Source organism: Artemia sp. Qi Xiang Cuo, chromosome 2, assembly GCF_049724085.1.
Source record: "Artemia sp. Qi Xiang Cuo chromosome 2, ASM4972408v1, whole genome shotgun sequence".
NCBI lineage: Eukaryota > Metazoa > Arthropoda > Branchiopoda > Anostraca > Artemiidae > Artemia > Artemia sp. Qi Xiang Cuo.
In genome coordinates, this window is record NC_142795.1 from 88315719 (window position 1) to 88341736 (window position 26018).

General features: G+C 33.3%; 1 protein-coding gene across 1 annotated transcript in view; it reads right to left on the reverse strand.

The window, feature by feature from the left end:
* The window catches only part of LOC148955758 (exportin-4-like), a 79809-nt gene that overhangs the window by 41482 nt on the left and 12309 nt on the right, over positions 1-26018 (reverse strand). The window contains exons 2-6 of the mRNA XM_089104147.1: positions 25417-25633; positions 20242-20346; positions 17063-17225; positions 12894-13071; positions 4607-4766 (exon numbers count right to left, since the gene is read on the reverse strand). Coding sequence (XP_088960273.1) covers positions 4607-4766; positions 12894-13071; positions 17063-17225; positions 20242-20346; positions 25417-25633 — 823 coding nt within the window. The remainder of the gene's footprint in view (positions 1-4606; positions 4767-12893; positions 13072-17062; positions 17226-20241; positions 20347-25416; positions 25634-26018) is intronic.

The window sequence follows — 26018 nt, forward strand, 5'->3', positions numbered from 1 at the left end:
CCTCAAAATATATCGAAACTCAAACAGGACCTTCATGAGTATCTCAAACTCCGACGCAAATCCTGTCTTAGATTCATCTAACAAGAGGCAACGATTCATAGAACCATTGAAACACATAAATTGCTTATATTAAGAAGCAATGCTTTATTTAACTCAAGATTTTATGTCCCAAATTGTGCGGACGAAGGATGACAGATTGCCGAAGATTGTTCTTTTCGGCCAACCGTCTAGGGCTAAACGGAAAGCCGACCGTCCTCGTCTGGGGTGGGAGGAAGTCATAAAGAAAGATTTAAAGAAAATGGGAACTTCCTGGGAGGGTGTAAAGAGGGAGGCTTAAATAGATTGGGATGGAGGAGGAGCGTGCGTAGCTCTGTTGGCCTCAGGCGGCTTGGTGCTGCGGTGAGTTGTTAGTAGTAGTTTATGTCCCAAAATTTGTAAAAAAGATGCATTAAGGGAATCAAATAAGGCACTATTAAGAATTTAATCGAAATATACAAAAGTTCATGCAATTAACTATAAAGCGCAGAGCAACACATACACTACTGAACTATTTTACAAATACAAATGTGCTATACTGCTAATACTAAAAATACTATACAATCAGAGCCATTCAAAGGAGGGGGGCGTGTTTTGGGGGTTGCCCACTTTGATCAAATTTTCCACTTTATTTCGGATTTTTTTTTGCTTTTATTTGAGTCGGGAGGGGGCGATGTAATCAGCTTTTCCCCGTGCGCCACCAACCCTAGCAACGGCTCTGAACACTAAGTACAATCCCCTGATGCTAAATATTATATCCCATATATTCTATACTTCTGTACTACTAGAATTAACTACTATACTCAATTACAACTATACATAATTTACCAGTTCATCTTTGCGTTGTATACGGGTGCTCCGTTTGGGCTAGTAGTTTTGTTGTAAATTTTAAGTGGATAGTGCAGAATAAAGCGATGCTCTTACTCGGTGATATTGAAAAATATGAACGCAAAGTGAATATTTATCACCATTTTAATACTTTAAATGTTGGCCAGTTGAGAGATTATTATCAGACCAGTATTTTAGTGTATCGGTGTTTAAATAAGCTAGCACCTAATAATTTTTGTGACGTTTTGTCAGGGAATTTCACGAACAATTCTTATGTCACAAGGAACTCCAGGGACCTAGCACACGCAAGATGACATACTGCTAGGTCTAGTTTCGGATTTAGGCATGTGGATATTTCTGTTTAGAATAGTCTTCCTGAAACCACTAGGACGGTCAATAGTGTATCTTCTTTTAAAAATAAGATAAACAATTTCTTGATGAGTGGGGTTGGGTGAGGGGGGGATGTCTACTGTTAGTATCGGGTCTAGGTTTCTATAAGGTTTATTGTTATTAATGTATAAAAATTCCGTTTTCCCTTATTTTAATACAATTAAATGAATAGTAAGTGATTAAAATATCGAGTCCTGTCACGTGAAAATCTGTATTACATTTTCACGTGCCAAGTCAGATTGGCTGGATTTTTTGTGTATATTGGTCTTTAATTAAAAACTGATTTTCCTCGTCTCTCTTTTCCTACTACAATTACTACAAACTTTCCACTACAGGGCCAAACCACCCAAACCATCGTATTTTCTTACGCTCCTCCTTCACCCCAATCTCTTCAAACCTTCACTCTTTACCTCCTCCCATTAACTTCCAATTTCCTTTATATTCTTTACTACGACCTTTTCTCACCCCCTCGGGATTACCAGCTCTTCCTTTAACATACTATATTACTAATACTATATAACCAAAGTACACTGCTTAGAGCTACATGCTTTTCTTTTATTATTTCTATTTTTCGTGTACTATTCTAAATTACCAATACTATGCAACTATACAACTACTACTACTACTAAACTACCAAACTAAGAAAAATAAAATGACATTCCCTGTGAATGTTTCTATATTTGGATCCTATAAAGCACTACACTATACAATTAATCATTGCTACTACTACTAACAACTCACTGCAGTACCGAGCCTCCTTAGGCCAACACAGATTCGTCCGCTCCTCCTCCATCGCAATATCAAAGCTTCACTCTTTGCCTCCCCCCCCCCCATGAAATTCAAATTTCGTTCAAGGCGTTTCTTATGACCGACCCTTTCTTCCCACCCGTGGCGGATCCGAGGGGGGGGGACAAGGGGGCGCCCCCCTAGCGTAGTCTAAGATAGTGTAATTTACTTAGTTAACCCAAGTTTGCGTTAATTAAACTTCCTTTTAACGCAAGTTTATCGGATAAACCTATTTTGCGCCCCCTAAATTTATTTTTATCTGATCAGCCTATTTTGCCCCCCCCCCTGCCTTTCTTGTATTATTTCTGTTTTCAAATATTATACTATATTACTAATGGTAGGCAACTATACTACTACTACTTGGCAGCCAAATAAGCTTAAGCAAGTAGACAATTTCAATGGGAGTCCCAATAAATCTCTCTGTACTTGTAGTTTCAATTTGAATAAAAATGGATATATAAGAATATATATACTATAGAATATATACACTAAGAATATATATACTATAGAATATATATACTAAGAATATATATACTATACTTGTATATTCTACTACTAGTGTTGTATTATACTGTTACAATACAACTACTTGGCTAGTGAACACGGGGTTCCCCTACCCTCCACCTCCCAGTGTGTGGGTACAGACAATCAGAAGATTTACTACTTTTGACCAATTACAAAACAATACAAGTAATATAAAATAGATATGAAAGGACAATAATTTTCAGAGGATTTCAGAATAACAGATAGAATAATTAATAAATAATTAATAATAAATGGAATAATTATAATGTTTTAAGAATAACAGAAAGTACTACAGAGATGCCACAAAGTGTAAGCCATGAAGTGTAAACAAGCATTGAAAGTTGGAGCATTAAAATCCTGACACGTTAAAAAGTTGACATGATGTACCAGAAACAAAAAATCCAAAGTAAAATCAATGTAAAATGAGGAGAAAGCGGAAGCCTATTTATGGGCTGTTTGAATCGGAAATGCGATGATTAAATTTGTTCTTTTTTATTCTTACCTCACATACTTCATTTTTGTGAATAGAGTTTTTCATTTTTATATCCATTTAGTATATTTACCCATGTATATTACCTTGTATTTATATTTTTGTATTTTTTAGTAAACATTTTAAGTATACTTATTTATAATATTATACTATATTTATATTTATTTTTACACAACTTACATTTATTAACGATAACTTTGCATAAATTTAGACATTGATTTGATAGGTCCCAGGTGATTTGATAGGTGAGTAAGGTCAAGACCTTATTTAAGTGCTTATTTATCTCAATTGCTAAAGTAGGAAAACAATTATTTTCTTCTTGTTTTTTGTTTTGTTTTTCTCTTCAGTTTTTTTTACCAAATAATTACATTTAACCTATTATACATTACAATATTTTTATAATTATTACTACTACTACTACTAACAACCCACAGCAGCACCAAGCCGCCTGAGGCCAACACAGCTAAGCACGCTCCTCCTCCATCCCAATCTATTCAAAGCCGTCCTCTTTACACCCTCACAGGAAGTTCCCATTTTCCTTAAATTTTTCTTTATGACATCCTCCCACCCCAATCTCGGACAACCTTCTTTCCGTTTTGCCCTAAACAGTTGGCCGAAAAGGACAATCTTCGGCTATCTGTCATCCTTCATCCGCAGAACGTGCCTTAACCTTTCTCTCAACCTTTCTTTCTTCTCAACTTTTCTCTCATTACCATCCTAGGAGGTTGATGTTTCTCATTATTTTACTTTATTATATTTCTTAGAATATTTATTTATATATATTGTATTTATATTTGTATTTATATATTACGCTTGTTTATATTTATCTTTACAGTTTTTCACATCTATTTCTTTGGTCTAGGGAAAAACTGAAAATACCGGATTTTGGTTTTTACATATTTTTGCAGATTTGTGACTATATAATTTGCAGATTTTGTGCATAAAAATGCAGATTTGATGTAGCTTTTGGCATTGCAACCTAATTTTTATAAATGCTTTATAAATCACTTCACTGTGATTTATATGTGATGTATGATCGATTCAAAATCGATCAAATCGATTGGATGAAATCGAAATTCTGCTGAAGACCATGAATTGGGTGAGAATATGTTTTTGTAAAAAAAAAATTCAATAAGATAAACATAAAAGGGTTTGAATGTTAATTACGTTCTCCAATGGGAAGTGAATACGCTGAAGTTGGAAAGGGCCCTCGATATTTTTATCATAAGGTTTAACATCTTCCGTTTTAGAACTTCACCGCTATGGGAGGCCCGTTATGTACGTAAGGTCGTTTTGTGAGGCGCGTGAGCTATAGCTCATTCTTCATACAATCAAACGAACATAAAAGCCAGATCACAGCATAAGAAGTGATATCCATGATTAGTCTTTTTTCTTACATTTAACTAATTCTTTTTCGTTTATCTTAATTACTGATTATAATTTAGATGTTAACCGTGATAATTTTACTTTTAGTACTATTGAGTAGTTTTGCTTTTAGTTAATTATTTTTGCTTTTACACAAAAACACAGAAGACAAACACAGTTACTTACAAACAAATTTTCCGAATCACATGGTCCCAGATAAGCTTGTGTCCAACGAGTTAAACACCACATCAACGTTGTCCCTAATTCAGGGCTAAGTAGTTGTGCCATTCCAGCATCAGCAGCATGCCTTTCTACGTCGGCGATTCGAAAAATAGCTGCTATCAAACTAAAAGATAAAAGGAAATACTTCTTTGAATATTGCCATCCTTCGAGTCGTTTCTTCGAAAAACTTTTTTTTTGGTAAGATAAACAGATCCTAAGCCAGACTCAGTTAACTATGTTTGATCATCTTTTTTTGCTTTAATAAATTTCATTTTCTCTCTCTCTCTCTCTCTCTATATATATATATATATATATATATATATATATATATATATATATATATATATATATATATATATATATATATATATATATATATATATATATATATATATATATATATATATATATATATATATATATATATATATATATATATATATATATATATATATATATATATATATATATATATATATATATATATATATATATATATATATATATATATATATATATATATATATATATACAATCATAGAAACAGGACCGTATTCACAGGTGAGAGTTATCCCCCCCCCAAAGGAAAAAAAAATCCGTCCGACTCGTGGAAAAGTAACAAAAATACATGTATACCAACTTTTGTTCCATTTTTTGAAGATATTTTTTTTAAGTATCAAACCCCCCCCCCCTATCAAATAAAAATCCTAGATACGGCCCTGTCTAGATACTCCCAGAATGTTCACTTGTAAAAATATAGTGAATACATTTTTTTTTGTCTTCCTGACAATATTTCTCATAAAACGCAAGTTTGGTTTAAAAAAGGGTTTAACCGTTACTTTTATATCCAAAAATCACCTTTCTTGTTGGTCTAGATTTGTCACTCACCATTAGTTAACCATATAAAAAAAAAAAGACCCTCTAAAATTAAATAACGACGAACACCACACTGCCTTTCCATTATACAAATAACAAAAAGTAATATAACGACGGATGATTCTTGTAAGACTATAAAAATTGGAAAAAAACTGAATAAATGCTTCGATTCATTTTCAAGGGTGTGCGTGTAACTGAACCCCCGTGTAACTAAACCACCGTGTGACTGAACCACCGTGTAACTGAACCCCCGTATAACCGAACCAACGTGCAACTGAGCTCCTGTGCAACTGAACCCTCGTGCTACTCCATCCTCATGCAACTGAACCCCCTTTAACTGAACCCTCGTGCAACTCAACCCCCGTGCAACTCAACCCCATTTAACTAAATGCCCCTGTAACTGAACCCCCATGTAACTGAACCCCGTGCAACTGAACCCTCGTGCTACTGAACCCTCGTGCTACTGATCCCTCGTGCAACTCAACCACCGTAATTACATTGGGTAAAACACAATAGGGTTATGAACCATAGTTATTTAACTATGGTATAGTTATTTAACCTTTAAACTGTTTTAAATAAAATGGCCGTCCCAAAATTTAGATCGTATGCATTTGGGGGAAAAATAGGGTGGGGTGGAAGCCCTCCGATCACTTTTAACTATGACACAGTGCACTGGAACTTTTGATTTCCAATCGAATGAGCCCCCCCCCCCCAAAGTACATATAAATTTTTTTCTGCAAAAACCTTATGTGTTAGCAATGAGCAACTAGCTTAACTTACAGCCCGTGCCCCAGATGCTGCTGGTGGGGTTGTTAACCCCAAAGGCTTGTTTTTTTGACTTTAAGACTATTTTTAAAAAAATGTTTTTTTTTTTTTTGATGGGTTGTATTTGGGGGGGGGGGGTGTCAGTTAAGAGGGAAAGACTGATTGTCCTGTGATTACCTTTGATTCTTCGAAATTGAACTTGAACTTTCAATTTCCAATCGAAAGAGCCTCCTTCAAAGTTTTTACGATCATCCCTTCTATAAAAACCTTAAATTTTTAACAATTGGTAACTTGCAATAACATACAGATTGATGATACAGGTGTATCAGCAATTTTTTTTGGGAACAGCTTAACGTATCAAGACGAAACTTCTGGGGCATCTACCTGCTACTACTGCTATTAATACTGCTACTACTACTACTAATTCAACACTGTTATTAGTTCTACTGCTCCTACTACGACATCTGCTACAATTTAGCTAGCAATATTAAAGCTACGCACATCAAGTTACAGATTTGACAGAATGAGGTATTTGAGGCGGAACTTGAATTAAATTAAAAAACACTCTGCGCATGCAGATTTTAAAAATGGCATATCTAAAAAAGGGATTTGTGTATTAAGTTGGAACTTTCAGGGAGTGCTTAAAGGGAAAGTCAATTCACCAAAAGGAAATATATGCACGCTCAGGCCTGGATTTACCACTAGGTCCCTAGGCCCGGACCTAGAAGCGCATAATGCTAGCAGGAACAATAAATTATCACTGAGTAATTTTTTCCTGACAAAAACTGGACTGATGTGATTTATCGTCGCCAGGTGCACGCTGCCGCGACGCTGCCTATTCACAGAAAAGTAACTTTAAAACAACACAGGAATTCCATGGTCACTTATAAACTGTCAGATGTCTCCTAAGAATGGTAGCTGAGTGTTCAGTACTACCACTCTCTTTCAACACTTTTCGATCATCAGTTGTGTTCTTTTAACACACAGTTATATGGTTACATGATTATACACAGATACAGTTACATGGGGGTTCAGTTACACGGGGGTTTAGTTGAATGGGGTTGAGTTGCACGAGGGCTAAGTTAAAGGGGGTTCAGTTGCATGAGGGTTGAGTAGCACGATGGTTCAGTTGCACGGGGGTTCAGTTGCAAGAGGGTTCAGTTGCACGAGGGTTCAGTTATACGGGGGTTCAGTTTCATGGGGGTTCAGTTACAGGGGGGTTCAATTACATGGGGATTCAGTTACACGGGTGTTTAGTTAAATGGGGTTGAGTTGCACGGGGATTGAGTTGCACGAGGGTTCAGTTAAAGGGGGTTCAGATGCATGAGGGTTCAGTAGCACGAAGGGTTCAGTTGCACGGGCTTCGGTTATACGGGGTTTCAATTGCACGGGGGTTCAGTTACATGGAGGTTCAGTTACACGGGGGTTTAGGTAAATGGGGTTGAGTTGCACGGGGGTTGAGATGCACGAGGGTTCAGTTAAAGGGGGTTCAGTTGCATGAGGGTTCAGTAGCACGAGGGTTCAGTTTAACGGGGGTTCAGCTGCACAGGGGTTCGGTTAAACGGGGATTCAGTTGCACGGGGGTTCGGTTATACGGGGGTTCAGTTACAGGGGTTCAGTTACACGGGGGTTCAGTTACAATGGAACCATTTTCAAGAGCCGTCTTCGGAAAAATGAGTATAAAATTAAACTTATATCAACGTATATAAAAATTTTATTCGATTTTCTTAGTTTAGTTAATATGAATTCTTGTATTTTAATATAAGTTTAATTTTTAAATTGATTAATTTGTTTTGCTGAAGATGGCTCTTAAGACATGGAACCGAAATATTCGTAGTTTCGTTTATATTTCACTGCTTTTAATATCATTCTTCGTTATATTACCTTTTATTATTTGTATTTCTCTAGAAATAAGGAATATCGTGATATGAAATATGTCATAAAAATATACAAATCAAATTTCAGCCCACTTTTTAACGCGGAAATGTAGGGTAGCAATCTCTCTTTTCTCAAAGAAGGAATTTGCTGAAGGAAAAAAAAACTCTAAACTACTCTGGAACACCGTGGACACTCACTTCACAATATCACACTTAATATTACAATCAAGTTCAATATCACAATATCACAGTGGCACCAAAAAACTTAAAAAGCAAATGCGTAAAAGCAAAGCGTAAAAAGCAGAAACAAACGTAAAAACGTAAAAAGTGACTTGACGTTATTTTTCACGACACTTTACATGAATAACCGACGTTCATATCCCGATTTATGTTGAACTGATGATTGATATTAATAAAAATAACTTAGTTCACACATGGTCAAACTTGCTGAATCGAAGTAGGCAAACCTTCCAACTATAAAAATTAATATCCCTTAAAGGTTTTTTTTAAACTTTTTTTTTATCAGGACAGGTAACTTCTAACTAAGCACGCTTGACCACCTATAAACTAAAATTTTTTTTTGATTAATATCAATCAATCGAAGTGGGCAGTCCTTTCAACTAAAAAAGCAATTTGCCTCGAAGATTTTTTTTTTAACTTTTTTTGTCAGGACAGGTAACTTCTAACTAAGCAAGAATTATCACGAAAGAATGCTTAAAAGCTTCTAACTAATAATTCTAATAATTTAGAATTATTTAAAAAGCTTCTAATAATTTATTTAATATTTAATTAATTTAATAACTTTTAATTTCTAATAATTATGTAAAAAGCTTCTAATAATTTGTTGAAGAAAAAAAATTCATAAACTACTCTGAAACGTCTTGGACAAAAAACCAGCATCATTCACACTCAGTAGACCCCTCTCCCAAAAAAAAGAATAAACCAATTAGCTTTATATTGTTTTTCATGTCGGATTAAATGAATATTTTGACCTGTTTTAGTTTCCAATTTATATAAAAGTAATGATAAATTCAAAATAACCTTTTTTGGCAGGAAAAGCAACTTCTAACTAACAATAACTCAACATAAATGGTACTGTAATTAATAGTGATTAGTGATTTAGTGATTTGACTAAATATGAGGGTTCTTGAAAAAAACAACATCCAAGCATAATTACCTCAACGTTCCTAGGGATTAATTACAACCCTTTATTTGTGAAAACTCAGGGTAGACTGAGTTGGTTGATGAAGTTAGATGAAACTGAACAACTAAATTAAATTAAATACTATTAAATATATTTTAAACATATTAAAAAATAAATAAAAATAATAAAATTAAATTAAGACGAAACAAAATAGCAAAATTAGGTTATTTCAGTGGAAGCCTACTTAAATATGCTATTTACCACAAATTAGCTTTTTTGCCACTTTACCATTTTAAAGTTTTTTTGTTTTTTTTCCTCAAATTAGCTTTATTTTTTAACTACCACAACAAGGGTTTTAGATGGATCACGACTTACATAAATGAATATTTCTTTTCTTTTGTCTTTTTTTCGTAAACCTAATATTTATTATATTTATTTTTTCTAATATTTAACTTTTACCTTTCTTCTAATATTTATTATATCTTTCATCTAGAGTCAATGCTACATAAAAATTTTTACTACAAAAGATTTGATTACAACGGACATAAGACCCTTTCAACTACAAGAAAAACAAAGTGAGTTTTCGATTATTTTTTATTTCTTTTTATATATTGTTTTTTTTAGAAACTATATTTTAATTTATTTATTTTTTTCATGACACACACTTCAAACACAAATAGTAATGTACATATTGCATTCAATGAATGCAATAGGTTATATTCTGCAACAAACTATTCAAAAATATTCCACAAAAGACGAACTGCAACATAAATTATTTTTACCTAATCCTGAATACCATACTAAAAGAAGAAGTATAGTCTGAAAAGCCACTCTGTGCCGAACGGTAAAGCTGTTCCCAATATAGCCCGTTTTGCCCTTTTAAAAGGGCAACAATGTTTGTTTTTGCCTTATTTTTATGTATTGTTTCAGCCGGTAATAGTGTATAAACAAAAGATTACCAAATAGTTCATTTGACTTTTTGTAACCCATATAGGCTGGTGGTATCTCTCTGATGAGAGATACCTTCTTTCGCCAAAAAAGGGACTGATGAGAGATCATTTTTCCAGCGAATTATAGCAACTACTCAAATTTCTGGAGAAGAAAGGGGTTCATTAAGGTTCCTTAATAATCACCAGTTTGGGTTCAGACCAGGGCACTCCACCCAAGATGCGCTAACTGCATTGAGCTTATGGATAAACAAATATCTAGATTCTGGTCTACTAACTGCAGCGGTTCTTGTTCATATCAGAAAAGCATTTGATAGTATCTACTATTCAATTCTTCTCGGGAATTAGAATATATAAGAATAATAGGCAGCACTTTAGATTGGTTTAGATCTTATTTGATGGACCGCAGGATTTATTTTGGAGAAAAACCTGGAAACAATGTACTCGTCAACTCTGGTGTCCCCCATGGTTCAATATTAGGACACTGCTACTCCTGATTAAAGATAACGACCTGTGTCGACTACTGAAGGCAGCCTTTGAAAATCTTCGCTGCTGCAATCTATGTTACGATGAAGATTCTTTCCGATCCGAAGATGAAAACGAAGAGCTCTTAGCTTTCGCTGATGATACCACGCTTGGGTGCTGTGAAACGGATAAGACGATGCTCATGTCCCAACTGAGGGATGTTCTGGAAGAGGTGTATCTCTAAATGGATGTTAACCGACTTGTTATTAATGCTGAAAAATCTTGCGTTCCCAGATCAGGGGTGTTCATCCGGAGATATTCGGTATCCAAACATCTAGAGGTCTGATCAGTCAACTAGAAAAGCGCTTTGCAAAATACATGGGATCTTGCTTGATGAAAACTTGTCATTCCTGCATCATATTCGAGCAGTTAAGCTGAAGCTATCCAGGAATCTTGGAGTAATAAACAAAAATTGAGAAGCCCTTGCCGCAAAAGCACTAGTCCTCTTGTACAAGGCCCTTATGTACCATTATGGCCCTTAGGGCCATTTACAGCATTGTGCAGTGATCTGGCAATCAACTTTTAAGTCTCACTTACGGAATCTGAATCCCATCCGCAAACAATATCTGATATTATTGGAAAATATGAGAAATACTTGTCACTCGAGTCACTGCATCAACTATCCTAAAAAAAAAACAAGTAGAACAATATGGAATTTTTTTTTATGTAAGACAGTGGAACGCAACTTTAAATGAATATTCCAACCCTATATCCAAGGACCGTCCTCAGCAAGACAAATGTAGCTAAAACGAAAATAAAAGAACTCACATTAAAATACAATCTTTAAAACTAAAATATACCTTATATGCAAATTTAATTAAAAATGATTTAACTAATTATATTAAAAAACCAGTAAACAATTCCACTCATCCTGTTACGGATAGACCTTTTAGGCTGGCTGCCAAAAAGGCAAGATAAGCTTTAAGAGCTTGTTTGTAAATGTTTTTTATTCCATTTGAATGAATTGTATTTTATCACTTTGCTTTGACGTACAAGTCCTGGTTGAACTTCCTTGAGGTAATGATGCTAGGGCTGTTTTGAAAATATTTTAGTTTTAAAGGTTATATTTTAATGTGAGTTCTTTTATATTCGTTTCATCCTCATTTGTTTTGCTGAGGACGGTCCTTGGATAAAGGGTCGAAATATTCATTTAAAGTTGCGTTCCACTGTCTTACATAAAAAATTTCCCTATTGTTCTACTTGTTGTTTATGATGGAAAGGCAGTGTGGTCTTTTTCACTATTTACATCAACGATCCTGTTTACTTTTGTGTTTAATTTTTAGCTGGGGAACTGCCATCTTCATTTAAGACGTTATTTTGACCTATCTCTGACCATCATAATCAGCATACCCGATCATATTCGAACCTGCATATACCAATCATCTCGACCATGCGATCAGATTTGCTTTGAATATAACCTTTGCAATCATATGGAATCTGAACCCAGAAGAGCTGAGAGGCAGGAGCTCCCTTACGTCATTTAAAAAAAGAGTAAAAAATAATTTATTAGCAAACCAAAAAAATCGATAATTATTTGGTCTTTTCTTATTCTTTATTTTTCCTTTGATGGGGTTTCCCTTGGGGTTAGGAACAGAGAAGTATTTGGTTAATTTTATTAAATGATGAGAGGTAAGATCCTGTCTGAGAGTAGGAGTGATGGCTACTTGATGATGGCCACTGATGAGCATTTATGTTTAAAAATGTAGATACTTGTGGTTCTCGGCATCCAGGAATGGATTGAGATGTTTTCAATTATGGGAGAATTATTTATTTTTTGTTTTGTCAATATACCCATTTAACACTGAAAACATTGACCTATAAAATCTACGTTCATCACATATGGTTTAGAAAATAAGTATATTCTGCAGTGGAGGTTTATGCATCCAAGGGAAAGAATTTGATGGACAGTGCATGTCTTTCAACATTAGTCATCAACATCAAGCCTGCCGGCCCAGAAAAAAATCCTGCGAAAACACCGAGAGCCCTGATAAACCAGGCTTTAAGTCCTATCAGCTTGATGAAATGAAGAACACCATTGAAAAATAAAACAGAAAAAAAAATGTTATTTCAAACGCAAGGTAGTATTTCATAAGCCTAACCAATAAAAAAAAAAATACCATATAAGGATATCAGCTGCTTCATATCCAAGAGTATCGGCCGTCTTGTTGCCTGGAGTAGTTAGGATTTTAATTGATGTCTCAACATGAACAGTCCTCGACTGTGATTGGCTATACGTTGCTAATTCACAAGGGAAAAGGACCACATCAGCATCCCCGTTCATACAGATGACGTTAGCTAAAAAAAAATAAAAAAGGTGACATTAGCTAAAAATAGGATAGACTATACGTTGCTAATTCACAAGGGAAAAGGACCACATCAGCATCCCCGGTCATACAGATGACGTTAGCTAAAAAAAATAAAAAAGGTGACATTAGCTAAAAATAGGATAGACTATACGTTGCTAATACACAAGGGAAAAGGACCACATCAGCATCTCCGTTCATACAGATGACGTTAGCTAAAAAAAAATAAAAAAGGTGACATTAGCTAAAAATAGGATAAACTATACGTTGCTAATACACAAGGGAAAAGGACCACATCAGCATCTCCGGTCATACAGATGACATCATCTAAAAAAAATAAAAAAGGTGACATTAGCTAAAAATAAGATAGACTATACGTTGCTAATACACAATGCTGTGGTGAAAGAGGGCACAAATCAAAATATTGTCTAGCTCCAGCTCCTATAGACAAACCCCAAGTAAAATATAAAAAAAAAAACTAGATTATTCGCCCTTAGTCTGAGTGGAATCTTACACTAAGTTCGATAAAATAAAAGTTCAAAATTGGGATAAAATCCTTTTTATTAGACAGTGTATAATAAATTTCACAAAAAATACCAGATAGATCTGTCACATATACAGTGACCATCATCTACTGTTTTACTATTGATGACGGTCACTGTATACGTGACCGAAATATCTGGTATTTTTTTGTGAAATTTATTATACACTGTCTATTAAAAAGGATTTTATCCCTATTTTGAACTTTTATTTTATCGTCATGGACAGGCAGTGTGGTCTCCGAAATTACCTACACCAAGTTCTCCAAAAAATAATACTCCTTCTGTGCATTTAAGCTATTCTGATTTACAAATTTTCTATTTGAGTATACCAGAGTCACCTTCTGTTGTCTCATTTCCATTTATGTATGACATAAAATTATGCGAGTCGATTAACGTTTCGACCCAATATAGCCAACATATTGGCAATATGTTGCTAATTCAGAGAGAAAATGACCACATAAGCATTCCCATTCATTCAGATGACACAAGGTAAAAAGACAAAGGCAACGTAAAACGATTGGAAAAAAAACACACTTGCTTCTACTGTAATCATTGAAAGAATTTTTTTTTCCGGTGAAACCCTAAGCTCCTGCCATTTTATTTCTTTATATATATACATTCAATGTTAAGCAAACTGCTTATCGCTGCAAAATACAAAACAGTCCGCAACAAGCGCAATAGTTACAAACCTAAATTCCTTCATCGTGATTTAAACATCTTAACCGGTCTTTCACCATATGGGTCATTTTCAAAACTCGAAGGACCAAAAGTAAACATGACACATATTTTGAGTGGCAGAATGTTTCAAAAATTGACCACCAATTATAACTTTACTAGTACAAATAATGACAGTTAACTCTGTCGGGCCTCATGCCAATATCTCTAATGTTCGAATACATTATATACATATTTTGAAATACATTGGAACGTTGTAGCCTATATACATGCAAAAAGAAATATATTGAGACTTCAAATTGCAAAAAATTTAGTTCCTACTAGCCAATAGACCCCTCCCCCCCACCCAAAGAAAAAAAAATCAATGTCGAGGCACAAGATGGGCTACCTCTCCTTTTTTCCCTCTGTGCCTTCTTAAACTTAGATGTGCACCTATGTTTTCTTCAGACTAACTGTATAGAGGATATTGACGATATTTAACGGTGACATTGACAAGATATATAGAGGATATTGACGATATTTAACGGTGACATTGACGAGATATATAGAGGATATTGGCGATATTTAACGGTGACATTGACGAGATATATCCAGGATATTGACGATATTTTATAATAATAATAATAATAATAATATATTGCAAAAACAGGCTTGCACCTCTATCTACAAAAATTGTAATAATCAAATGCTTTATCACTATTATGATTGTCAATCTTGTTCTTAAATGAAGTGACTGAATCTGATTTAACAGTGTCTGATGGTAGTGCGTTCCACCCGGAGACAATGCGGTTGCTGAATGCCCATCTCCCAACATCTCTTCTGAAACGTTCTTCAGTTAGCTTAAACTCGTGACCTCTCAGGTTATTATTCTTGAATGTTATTATCTCTTCTGGAGGGATGTTGTCATAGTATCTGTTGCATATTTTGTATACTTCAATAAGATCTTCTCTCAAAAATCGGTATGAGAGGCTTGGGAGCGACAGTTTTTTTCAAACGGTCTTGGTATGATAAGTCTCTAAGTGATGGAACAAATATAGTAGCCCTCATTTGGATTTTTTCTATTGCATTGCTGTCTTTTTGAAAAAATGGCCTGGTTGTTTTATGACCGTATTCGATCATTGGTCTCACTAACGATTTGAAGAGTATAGAAAACAGTGTTGAGTCAGTAATAGAGAAATTTCTTCGAATAATTCCCAAGACTTGTGATGACTTAGAGATGATTGACTCGTAGTGCTTGGTGAAAGTCATGTCACTGTCTATTGTCACTCCCAAGTCTCGAGCTTCTTCTTGTATAGGTATCTGTTGTCCTTCAAAGCAGTAGTTCCGAGAAATGTGTTTTGGGCCTAGGCCAAAACATATTTCTATATATATAGAATATATTTCTAGACATATTTCTAGATATATAGAATATTGACGATATTTTACTGTGACATTGACGAGATATATAGAGGATATTGACGATATTTTATGGTGACATTGACGAGATATATAGATGATATTGACTATATTTAAATGTGACATTGACGAGATCTATAGAGGATATTGACGATATTTTATGGTGACATTGACGAGAAATATAGAAGATATTGACGATATTTAATGGTGACATTGACGAGATATAGAGAAGATTTTGACGAGATTTAACGGTGACATTGACGAGATATATAGAGGATATTGACGATATTTTACGGTGACATTGACGAGATATATAGAGGATATTGACGATATTTTACGGTGACACTGACGAGATATATAGAGGATATTGACGATATTTAACGGTGACATTGACGAGATATATTGAAGATATTGACGATATTTTACGGTGACATTGACGAGATATATAGAGGATATTGACGATATTTTACGGTGACATTGACGAGACATATAGAGGATATTGACGATATTTTATGGTGACATTGACGAGATATATAGAGGATTTTGACGATATTTTACGGTGACATGTTTATGGATTTTTTTTTCAGTAATAGCACCTTCGCTATTAGTAACTTTTTCTAAGAATTGATAATATTAAGTGTATATACGAATCAACAAAAGAACACAAAATAAAGAGAGCAATAACAACAAAACGATGAATCGGAACACTAGGAATCAGGAGAAACGAGAATTTTCAAAATAGACTCTCTCCAATTATAGCCATGTATTGCAATGTATTACAAACTACAAGTAGAATCCAATGAAGATTCCAATTAATATATACTCTAATTAATTGAGTACAGACTAAGGTAGATTCGGTAGATTAGCACACATTCAAATTAAATCCAACTGATATATAATCCATATAACTTAATCTAAAGTAAGCCAGTTAAAAGAAACTATTTATGTTATTTATGACTCAGCCTATCAGAGGCCGTTTTAGTGGGGGAAGGGCAGGGATGGGATACTTGCCACGGGAGCAAAAATTTTAATGGCGCAAAATTTCAAATAAATAATCTAACGGTTATAATCATTTTGTAATTTTCGAAATTTTATTTTTATTAAAATAAGATGGAGGGCGCAATTAATAAAGTGACAGTAATTAATTTTAACTATATAATTATGATAAAAATTATTAAAAACAAATTTTTAATTAATAAAAAAAAATGCAAATAATTCTGTTAATAAATGAAAATTTGTAAAAATTTGGCCTACAAATTTTGTGGGAGACCGGGGGTGGGTAGTCACTAATCAAGATTTTTTTCTTGGTGCAAGAACCCCCACTACAGCCTTTATTTAAACTGCATAGAAAAGCGAAAAACAATGTATTACCAACTACAAGTAGAATCCAATGCAGATCTTCATAGATTTCACCCAAGTCTGTCATATCTACGGACCCATCAATATTTGAATGGATCTGTTGCAATCGCTGATTTAGTTGTGATGTCTTGGCCTCCAACAGCCCATGCAATGTTTTCAGGCTATGCTCAGGTACCTAAACAAATACGAGAACAACATTACAGAACAAATAAAACAATTGTCAATAGAGAAACGGGTTACATCCGATCATGAGAATTTTTAGAAAGCTTCGTCATAAATTTTTCTGAATACAACACTAAAATTTATAGTAGCTTTCGGAGCAAAAACATGCTTTCAGACTATGCTCCTATTACCTAAATAAGCACAAAGACAATTTTACTGGAATAGAAACATATACATATACCGATACAAAAGCAGATTTATAGAAAGCTTCGCAATAAATATTTCTGAACAGTAGCTTTCGAAACAACAATTATTTCTCAGACTATGCTAAAGTATATAAATGTAAACGCAATGAAAGTGAAAAATAAAATGTAGGCTATGTAAAATGTAAAATGAAATGTATACAAATGTATAAAGTACACATTTATAATAAACAACATGTGTAATTAGAAAACTTGTGTTAAGCTTTCATGAAAGCAAAATCAAAATTTATAATTGACATTTTTTCAGTGCGCTCATTTACCTAAACAAACATCAACACCACGTTAATTAAAATATTATATGAAATAATCAAATTCGATAATTATTAGCTGATAGTTTGGTAATAATCGATAAGTATTATTAATAACCAACTAATACAATCCTAAATTATAAATAATTATAATTAGTAATGATTACAATTTGTATTATTGTGAATAAAATTAATAGAGCTTTATGTAATTACAGAGCTTTAAATAATAAACCCATAGAAATATTAGTTAAAAAACAAAAAAAGTTACAGTCCTTCTTCACATTGTCAAAAAATTTTGAGAGACTCTCCTGAGAGCAGGGTCAAATTGCCCAAAAATGGGGGAATCTATATTTTTTAAATTCCAAAAAATGGAAAAAAAAATTACTACAGAATAAATGCCCACTAAGCACAGCAATTAATTGATATTTAATCTTATTATTTCGAGAGGATAAGTCCTACCCCAAGGAGAAATTGAGTCACATTCTAAACATTTTTTAGAAAACTTTGCGATAGGCTGTCGTGAAAGCAAATATATTTAATCTTATTATTTCGAGTGGAAAAGTCTTACCCAAACGGGAAATCGAGTCCCATTCTAAACATTTTTTAGAAGACTTTGGGATAGGCTGTCCTGAAAGCAATATCGAAGTTCACAATATTCTATGAATAAAAAAGAAGAACAATCTTTTCAGACTGTGCTCACGTACCTAAACAAACATCAAAGCGATATTAATTAACATTATTATATGAAATAATGAAATTCGATAATTATTAGTTAATAGTTAATAATCGATTAGTTATAATTATTCATGATTAAATTTGTATTGTTATCAATAAAATTAACAGAGCTTTATATAATTACATAGCTTTAAATAATAAACCCATAGAAATATTAGTTTAAACAAATCGCGAGTGAAAAACATTTATAAAAAAGCAGTCTTTCCTGACAGTTCTCAAAAGATTTTGAGAGGATTGTCACTTAGAGCAGAGTCAAATACCCCAAAAATGGGGGATTTCTAAAAAAAAAAAAATGGAAAAAACTTACTACAGAATAAATACCCACTAAGCACAGCTATTAATTGACATTTAATCTTATTAATTCGAGTGAAAAAGTCCTACCCAAAAGAAGAAATTAAGTCACATTCTAAACATTTTTTAGAAAACTTTTCGATAGGCTGTCTTTAAAGCAAAATCAAAATTCCCAATAGTCTATGGAAAGAAAAGAAAACCTTTTCAGACTGAACTCTCGTACCTAAACAAACATCAATGCGATGTTAATTAATATTATTATATGAAATAATCAAATTCGATAAATATTAGGTAATAGTTAATAATCGATTAGTACTACTAATAGTCAACAAATCGATTTTTGTTGATTTTTATTATAAATAGTTATAAATAATTTTTTCTTTCAATTTCTATCATTATTAATAAACTTAATAGCTCCATACAATTACAGAGCTTTAAATTTAAATAATAAGCACATAGAAATATTCGTTAACACTCAACGTGGGTGAAAAACATTTATCGAAAAAAAAAACCTATTTACATTCATTTTTGACAGTTCTCATAAGAGCTTGTGAGGGACTCTTCTGAGAGCAGGGTCAAATTCCTCAGAAATGGGTACAATGGAAAATTCCACAAAATGGAAAAAAATTACTAAAGAATAAACACCCACTAAGCACAAAATATTGATTGATAACTAATCTTAGTAAAAAAAAAAACACTTTTTTTATCTTATTATTTACTCCACAGGAGAAATTAAGTCACGTTCTAACCTGAAGATCAAAGAAAGAAAAATTTATAGTTAAAAAATAAATTTAAAAAGTATTAATTAAATACTTTTTTTTTAAATAACAGAGATTGTCAGCTAACTGTAATTTAATAATCATTTGAAAGGTAGTTTAATAAAGAAGGAGCGCCTACCATGATTCCAATACAGTTGGACGATTCTTACTGAATGGGGTTTTTAAATTTGTAAGAGGAAATTTCATTACAAATTCGTTCTTAAAAAAAACAACCATTTTTTTTTAATTACAGTGATAATAATTTAGAGATTTCCCTCCTCATAATAGATAAATATTAGATTACCCACAACAGTGTGACCTTTAATTAAAAATTATGCGTTTAAATACATAAAAAAAAAATAATGCAAACAAGACTCCTTATCGAAATCGACACAACATTTCCGGAGAGAGGGGGGGACTTGCAAGCTTTCAAAAGGTTTTGAAAGATTAAAAAAAGTGTTTCGGAAAATAAATGGTTCTTCAATGTCCACAAAATGTTTGACCTTATACGTGTTTCCAATTTGGAAACGCGTTCTAATTTGGTCACCGAATTCTCCAGAATCCGACAAGCAAAAAAAAACAGATTAATAGAAAAGTGCCTAAAAGTGGAGGAAGAGGAAAGAGGAAAAGATTGAACTAAGAGAAATTAAGTCAGGTGGAGGAAGACTAAAAGTGGATAATCATTGCAAAATCACATGATTTAAGAGCAGATTGAAATAATAAAAATAGAATACCATTCTCCCAAAGTGACCAATAATATAAAGCTGGTCTCGGAATTGTGTTCGGTCGTTCTCAGTCGTTTCTTCGATCTCCGTGTCAGTAGTATTAAGAGAGCTTGCCTGAAAAAAAGTATATTATTATATATAATTAAATGAGTATATATAATTAATGATATAAAAAATATATAATATATATAAAAAATGAGTATACATAATTAAATATATAATTATATGATATAAAATATTTTATTTATAATTATAAAATAATATAATTAAATAATATTATTATATATAAATAAATGAGAATAAATCAAAGGCCACAGAAAAAAAAAATAAAAACTTGGAGCTGGCAATCCGCCTATTATAGATTGCCTAGTTCAGGGTCCTTAAACGGACTGTCCTCGTCCTTGGAGGGTAAAAACTGAATTGCCCGAGATTCTCCAAAAAATATTATATGATAATTTTTACTAAAGTGAGATTAGTAACCGAACAAGATATGCTGTATCGATTGGTTTTACCCGTATTCCTGAATACTATTTTAGTCTCAACCTGCTAAGAAGTTGTTTTTGTTTTTTCAAATAAGATAAGATAAGTTTTATTCTTCATTATAAATACACATACAATATTACATGCTATTATTCCCCCAAAGGCTCATTGGCCTGTACAAAGGGGGAAGACATATGAAATGCTTACTCAAAAATGAAAAACAAAACACTTTCTCACATACAAAGGAGAAGAAAAGAAAATATAGATACAATGAAAACTATAGAAGAAATAGAATAAATAAGCTAAATTAATTAATTAGATTAAACAGACTAAAAAAAAAAAAAAAAAAAAAAACATCTACGAAGCCAAAAATTTTTAACAATTTTTTTTTTTCCCTTTTTTTCCCTTTTTTTCCTAAACAAACCGAATGAGTGGCACCCTCGAGCTGATTCAGGCAACTTATTCCAAACAATATGACACGCCATTAGAGGATTAAAATCTGACCTTATACAAGGAGTAAAAGGAGTAAAGAAGGAGTAAAGAAGGAGTAAAGAAGCCCCAAGACCTTTTTTGTATTTATTCCTTAGGAGCATTACGGAGCATACACACATGCACTTATAAATACGCACAAAGTCCTGAAACTATTTTCGAAAAGATAATTCGTGGAGTTAAATTAAAACGTAGATTTTTGTTCTTTATCACTATTCTCTATTGTTTTCTGGTGTTGGTAATGAATTTATAAATATACTTAAAATCAAATGACTGTTTATTGTCAAAAGTTTTACTCGTTTTTATACTTTCTTGTCATTTTAAATATAGCTGGAAATGCAATGTAGTCGAAGAAATCATTTACGATGTACAAATGGACCACTGAAATTTTTGGCCACAAATGCATAAATATCTTGCATACATAATGTGTATGGTTATATCTATAAATGAAGATTCTTTACCTGGCTAGACAATTTTTTAACTGAATTCACTGCATATAAAAAATTTATAAGAATCATTAAAATTCTGCACTTGTCAATTTAAAGAAACACACCCAAAAATATAACTTACTTTAATCCTAATGATGTATACCAAAACAGGTGATAATATAATACTTTCGAAACAAAATTATGAAAACTACGACAAAGATTTATGTAAAGCAGGCAATGCACAACGCATTATATTAAATACCTGACATAACTTAACCTAGCCCCTAACCATCTCTTTATATTAAAAAAAATAATTAAAAACGTTTCACATAAACCCACAACATCAGGCTGTCCATCAGAAACAATTTGTCATAAATTATCAATTGACGAGGAGAGACCCTGAATGTTAAACTTAAATGCTGTCAAAGAATAATTTCCTTTGGTAACCTCCTCTCCCCCCCAAATCCGGAACATATTTACTATAACAAATAGGGTTTATATTAATCGAACATTGATTAACCTGACCCACATAATTATTTACAATACTAATTACATCGAAAGGATTATATTCAAACTCCAAAGCCGACTCTCGTGGCTTAAAAAATTCACAAAAACAAGTTTTACTGGAGTCTATTAAAGTCACCAGATGAACCAAAAAGAAATATTTACTTAAATCAATTGCAAAAGAAAAACCTGTCAAAGTATTACAAACAAACAAATAACTTATTGGACAGCAGGTATTATCGGAATGAACCATTAGCACTGAAAGAGAAACAAAAATGAAAAAATAAATAAATAAAGTAAATAAATGAAAATCAATGAACTGTGGAAGGCATTTACAAAATAAGAAAAATACTAACAAGTCACATACTAATGCATTCATGCGAATAGTTAATTTTACGTATACGAGTTTCACCCGGAACTTTGGCTAGAACTTGTCCATGATCAGACCAAACACTACTTGGACCAAAGGAGCTGCGAGCCGCGCTTAATAGATCGCGACGCTTTTTAGTTAGGTTTTCAGACACAAATACACCTGACTTAACCAACTTACTTTTTGCTGCAAATACTTTTTGAGCAATAACCAAGTTTGAAAATTTTACCAGGATGGGGGCAATTTTCACATTCTCAGTTTGAGTAGCAGGCTGACGGAATCGATTAGCCTTTAAGAGGTCCATTTTTTGGAAATCTTGCAAGCCCATTATTTTTGTTATCACTTCAATAAGATTATCCATCAATTCCACATTGGGGTTTGGTTTCACACCGTAGAAAATTAGGGTGTCAAGTAAGGTATCCTGCTCAAGTTGGTCAACCCTGTCCTCTATTATAGAAATTTTATTTTCAAGCAAGTTCACAGCTTTATAAAGTCTTTGAAGGGTTGATTCAATTTTTTCAAATTTAGCATTATATTCAAGGGAAATAGAATTATAAACTTCGTTCACAATATCTTCACTGATAATTTCAGAAGCTCGGCGATCTTTCATTGTGTCTGATACGACACGAGAAATTTCATTCATTAGGTTGGACTTAGTGTTGATTAGTTCCTCTTGAGTTTCATTTATTATTTCCTTTAAAGTTGATGCTGCTGCGGAAGTCGGAGTTGACGGTGCTAGGCTGGATTTTACTTTAGTTTTTTTGGGTAGAGACAAGTAAGCTTTACTCTTAGTCTTGAAAATATCAGGGAATAGGCGCTGCTCTTCAAAAGCCTTATTTACATCTTTATCTGTCCTTGTACAGGCTTCTTTAAAGTGCTCATTCCAGTTGCAGACATGAGCTTCAGCTATAAAATGCTCAGAGTGGGTCCCGTAGCAAAAGACTAGGTATCTAGCATGATTTTTCTGGTCTTTGGTGGTTTTAATAACTACTGATGGCGATAAGGGGTATCCCTGAAAAGAAACTAGGACAAGCTCGAACTCTTTGTATTTTGCCATTATACAATCTGCAGATACGAAGGGGGGGGGTACTACAGGTAACAAGCTTCAACTACTAAATGTTCCAATCTTCCACCCCAAAGTACTCACGCTTGTAATATGTGCTTAGTTCCTTACACAATTTCAACAAATTTCAGCAAGAACTATATCCGATTCAATTGAAAACTTGTTTAGCTCTTCACTCCTTGAACTCTAACAATGAACTTGATTGTGCTCTATCTCTTTTTTTATTCACTTATAGAAATGCTCGTAGGTAGAAAATGGATATTTTGACAAAAAGTTGATTTTGCTATATTTCCCTGTATTTGTTATTCTATCCGTTTTCCCGCATACTATTTGGTTCTCGAGCAACTTAAAAGTCGTTTTACTTTCTTTTTTTTTCTGAAAAGCGTTACATTCCCTGTTATCACTCACACAAATACTCGGAGAAAATGGAGCTTTTGATAGCAAATTTCTTTTGTTGTGTTTTTACGTCTAAAAAACATTGTTGTTGGTGCAGACACTTTTTTTTTTTTTTTTCTGGGAATTTTGATCGCATACCTTGTGGGGTTTTGGTAGCACAAAAAGCACTGTTGGGTGCTCTTCTATTCGTGTCGTCTCTTAATATGACTGCTAGATCTCAGAGCTTGAGACTTTACGGCTCTTCTGCAGCCGTCTGGAATAACCTGCTTTATCAAATATAACTCCGGGAAAGAAATGAAAGCCAAATTGCTCTTTACTAAGTCTGCGTTTCCACTGATGTAATCTTTTTTTTAGATTTAGTCAACTAACTTGCTAATTTTGTGCCAACGCAGTAGCATTGACAATAATTACCATAACTATTGTAAAATAAAGGGAGTGGCGAGGAACGCTGACAAAGACTCGAATACCCAACCTAATATGTATCTATAATAGACTCAATTTTACGAAAAAGTTAAAAGAGGATATAATACGTTTAATTACCACTTTTTTCGTAGAAAGGAGAAGTCATAAGCCCAAAGACTCCACCCAAAAACCTACAGTTTCACAGAATAGCGCATATCAGTTCAAACCTAGTAGCAATGAATTAATGAATGTTGAGGTATTTTCCACGTATCCCATCAAATAGAACTGAAACTCATAGAAACTTGGGAGAGACATACAAACATATATATAGAGTTCCACTGCCCTTTGTGAGGTTTCAGACTGAAGTTTATTGCCCTTTGTGAGGTTTCAGACTGAGGTTTATTGCCCTTTGTGAGGTTTAAGACAGATTGAAGGCAACCTGCCACCTCCCTTATGCACAACTATTGTAATAAAGAAATTTTCAGGCGTGAAAAAGCTGCTGTTTTAGCAAATCATTCAATAATTTTTACCTTATTCATTTTACCATAGAACCTAACTTGTTTTCTGGAATCCCATGCAAGCGTTATTGTTTTGGACATTTTAATTTTAGAAAAGTATAAATAGAGAAGGCAAAAAAAATATGATCCCTCAAAATAACAAAAAAAAGCCAAAATATCTGAATTTTCAAGAAAATGTGGACTTGAAGACGACATAAGCTTAAAGACAAACGTCTAACAACGGTCGTCGAAAATCTAAGAAAAAATCGAACGCAACACATTTTAAAAACGGAAATAATCAAATTCATTACATTACCATAAGCATTAAATCAAACTAGTTCATTTCGAGTTTTATAAAATCTTAAATACTAACGATCCAAATCCTTAGATTACATTAAAAAAAAACAGATTCGAATTACAGGCATCACATTAACGTTCTTCCGAATTTTTTCCCCATGTCCCAAAAACTAAAAGAGAAAAATCTGAAAAAACAAACATTAAATTAAATTAGTACTAAAATGAAGCCACGTAACAAACCAACAAACAAATGCTTACAGGAGGTCTCAGTCCATCCGGTAGAGAGATATGACATCGCAAGAATGTGTCAAATATTTCTCTTTTCAGATCATCCGATATTAGATTCTCGCATCCCATGAATTCCCATCCATTCAGCATCAATTCAAAGGCTTCCGAGTACAGATGATCGTCTGAATTCTGAATTATATCCTCTTGCATAGACATCACACAAAATTGGCAAGTTAATTGACCAAATCTAAAAAAAAGATTAAATCAGTGGAAATCCAGTCTGGAGGTTACTTTTTAACAACCTTAAACCTACTTCCTCTCCCTCTTCCTCTGTTAAAATATGCCCTTCCATTGCTACTATTCAATTGTTTTCTTTTGCTGCCTCGTCTGAAGTCTGACCTTCCTTGGCCTCGGTTAAAATTTGACCTTCCTCTACCTCTGTTAAAGTCAGACACCCTTCTACCTATGTTAAATTCGGTTCCTCCTCAACCTCTGTTAAAGTCCGAATCTCCTCTTGCCCCGGGCAAAGAAATTTTAGAGGTTGTAATCATTTTGAAATTTATTTTATTAAAATACAGTAGAGGATGCAGTTGGCAGTAAGTATAAGCAAATTGAATCCAAAATTTCCAATT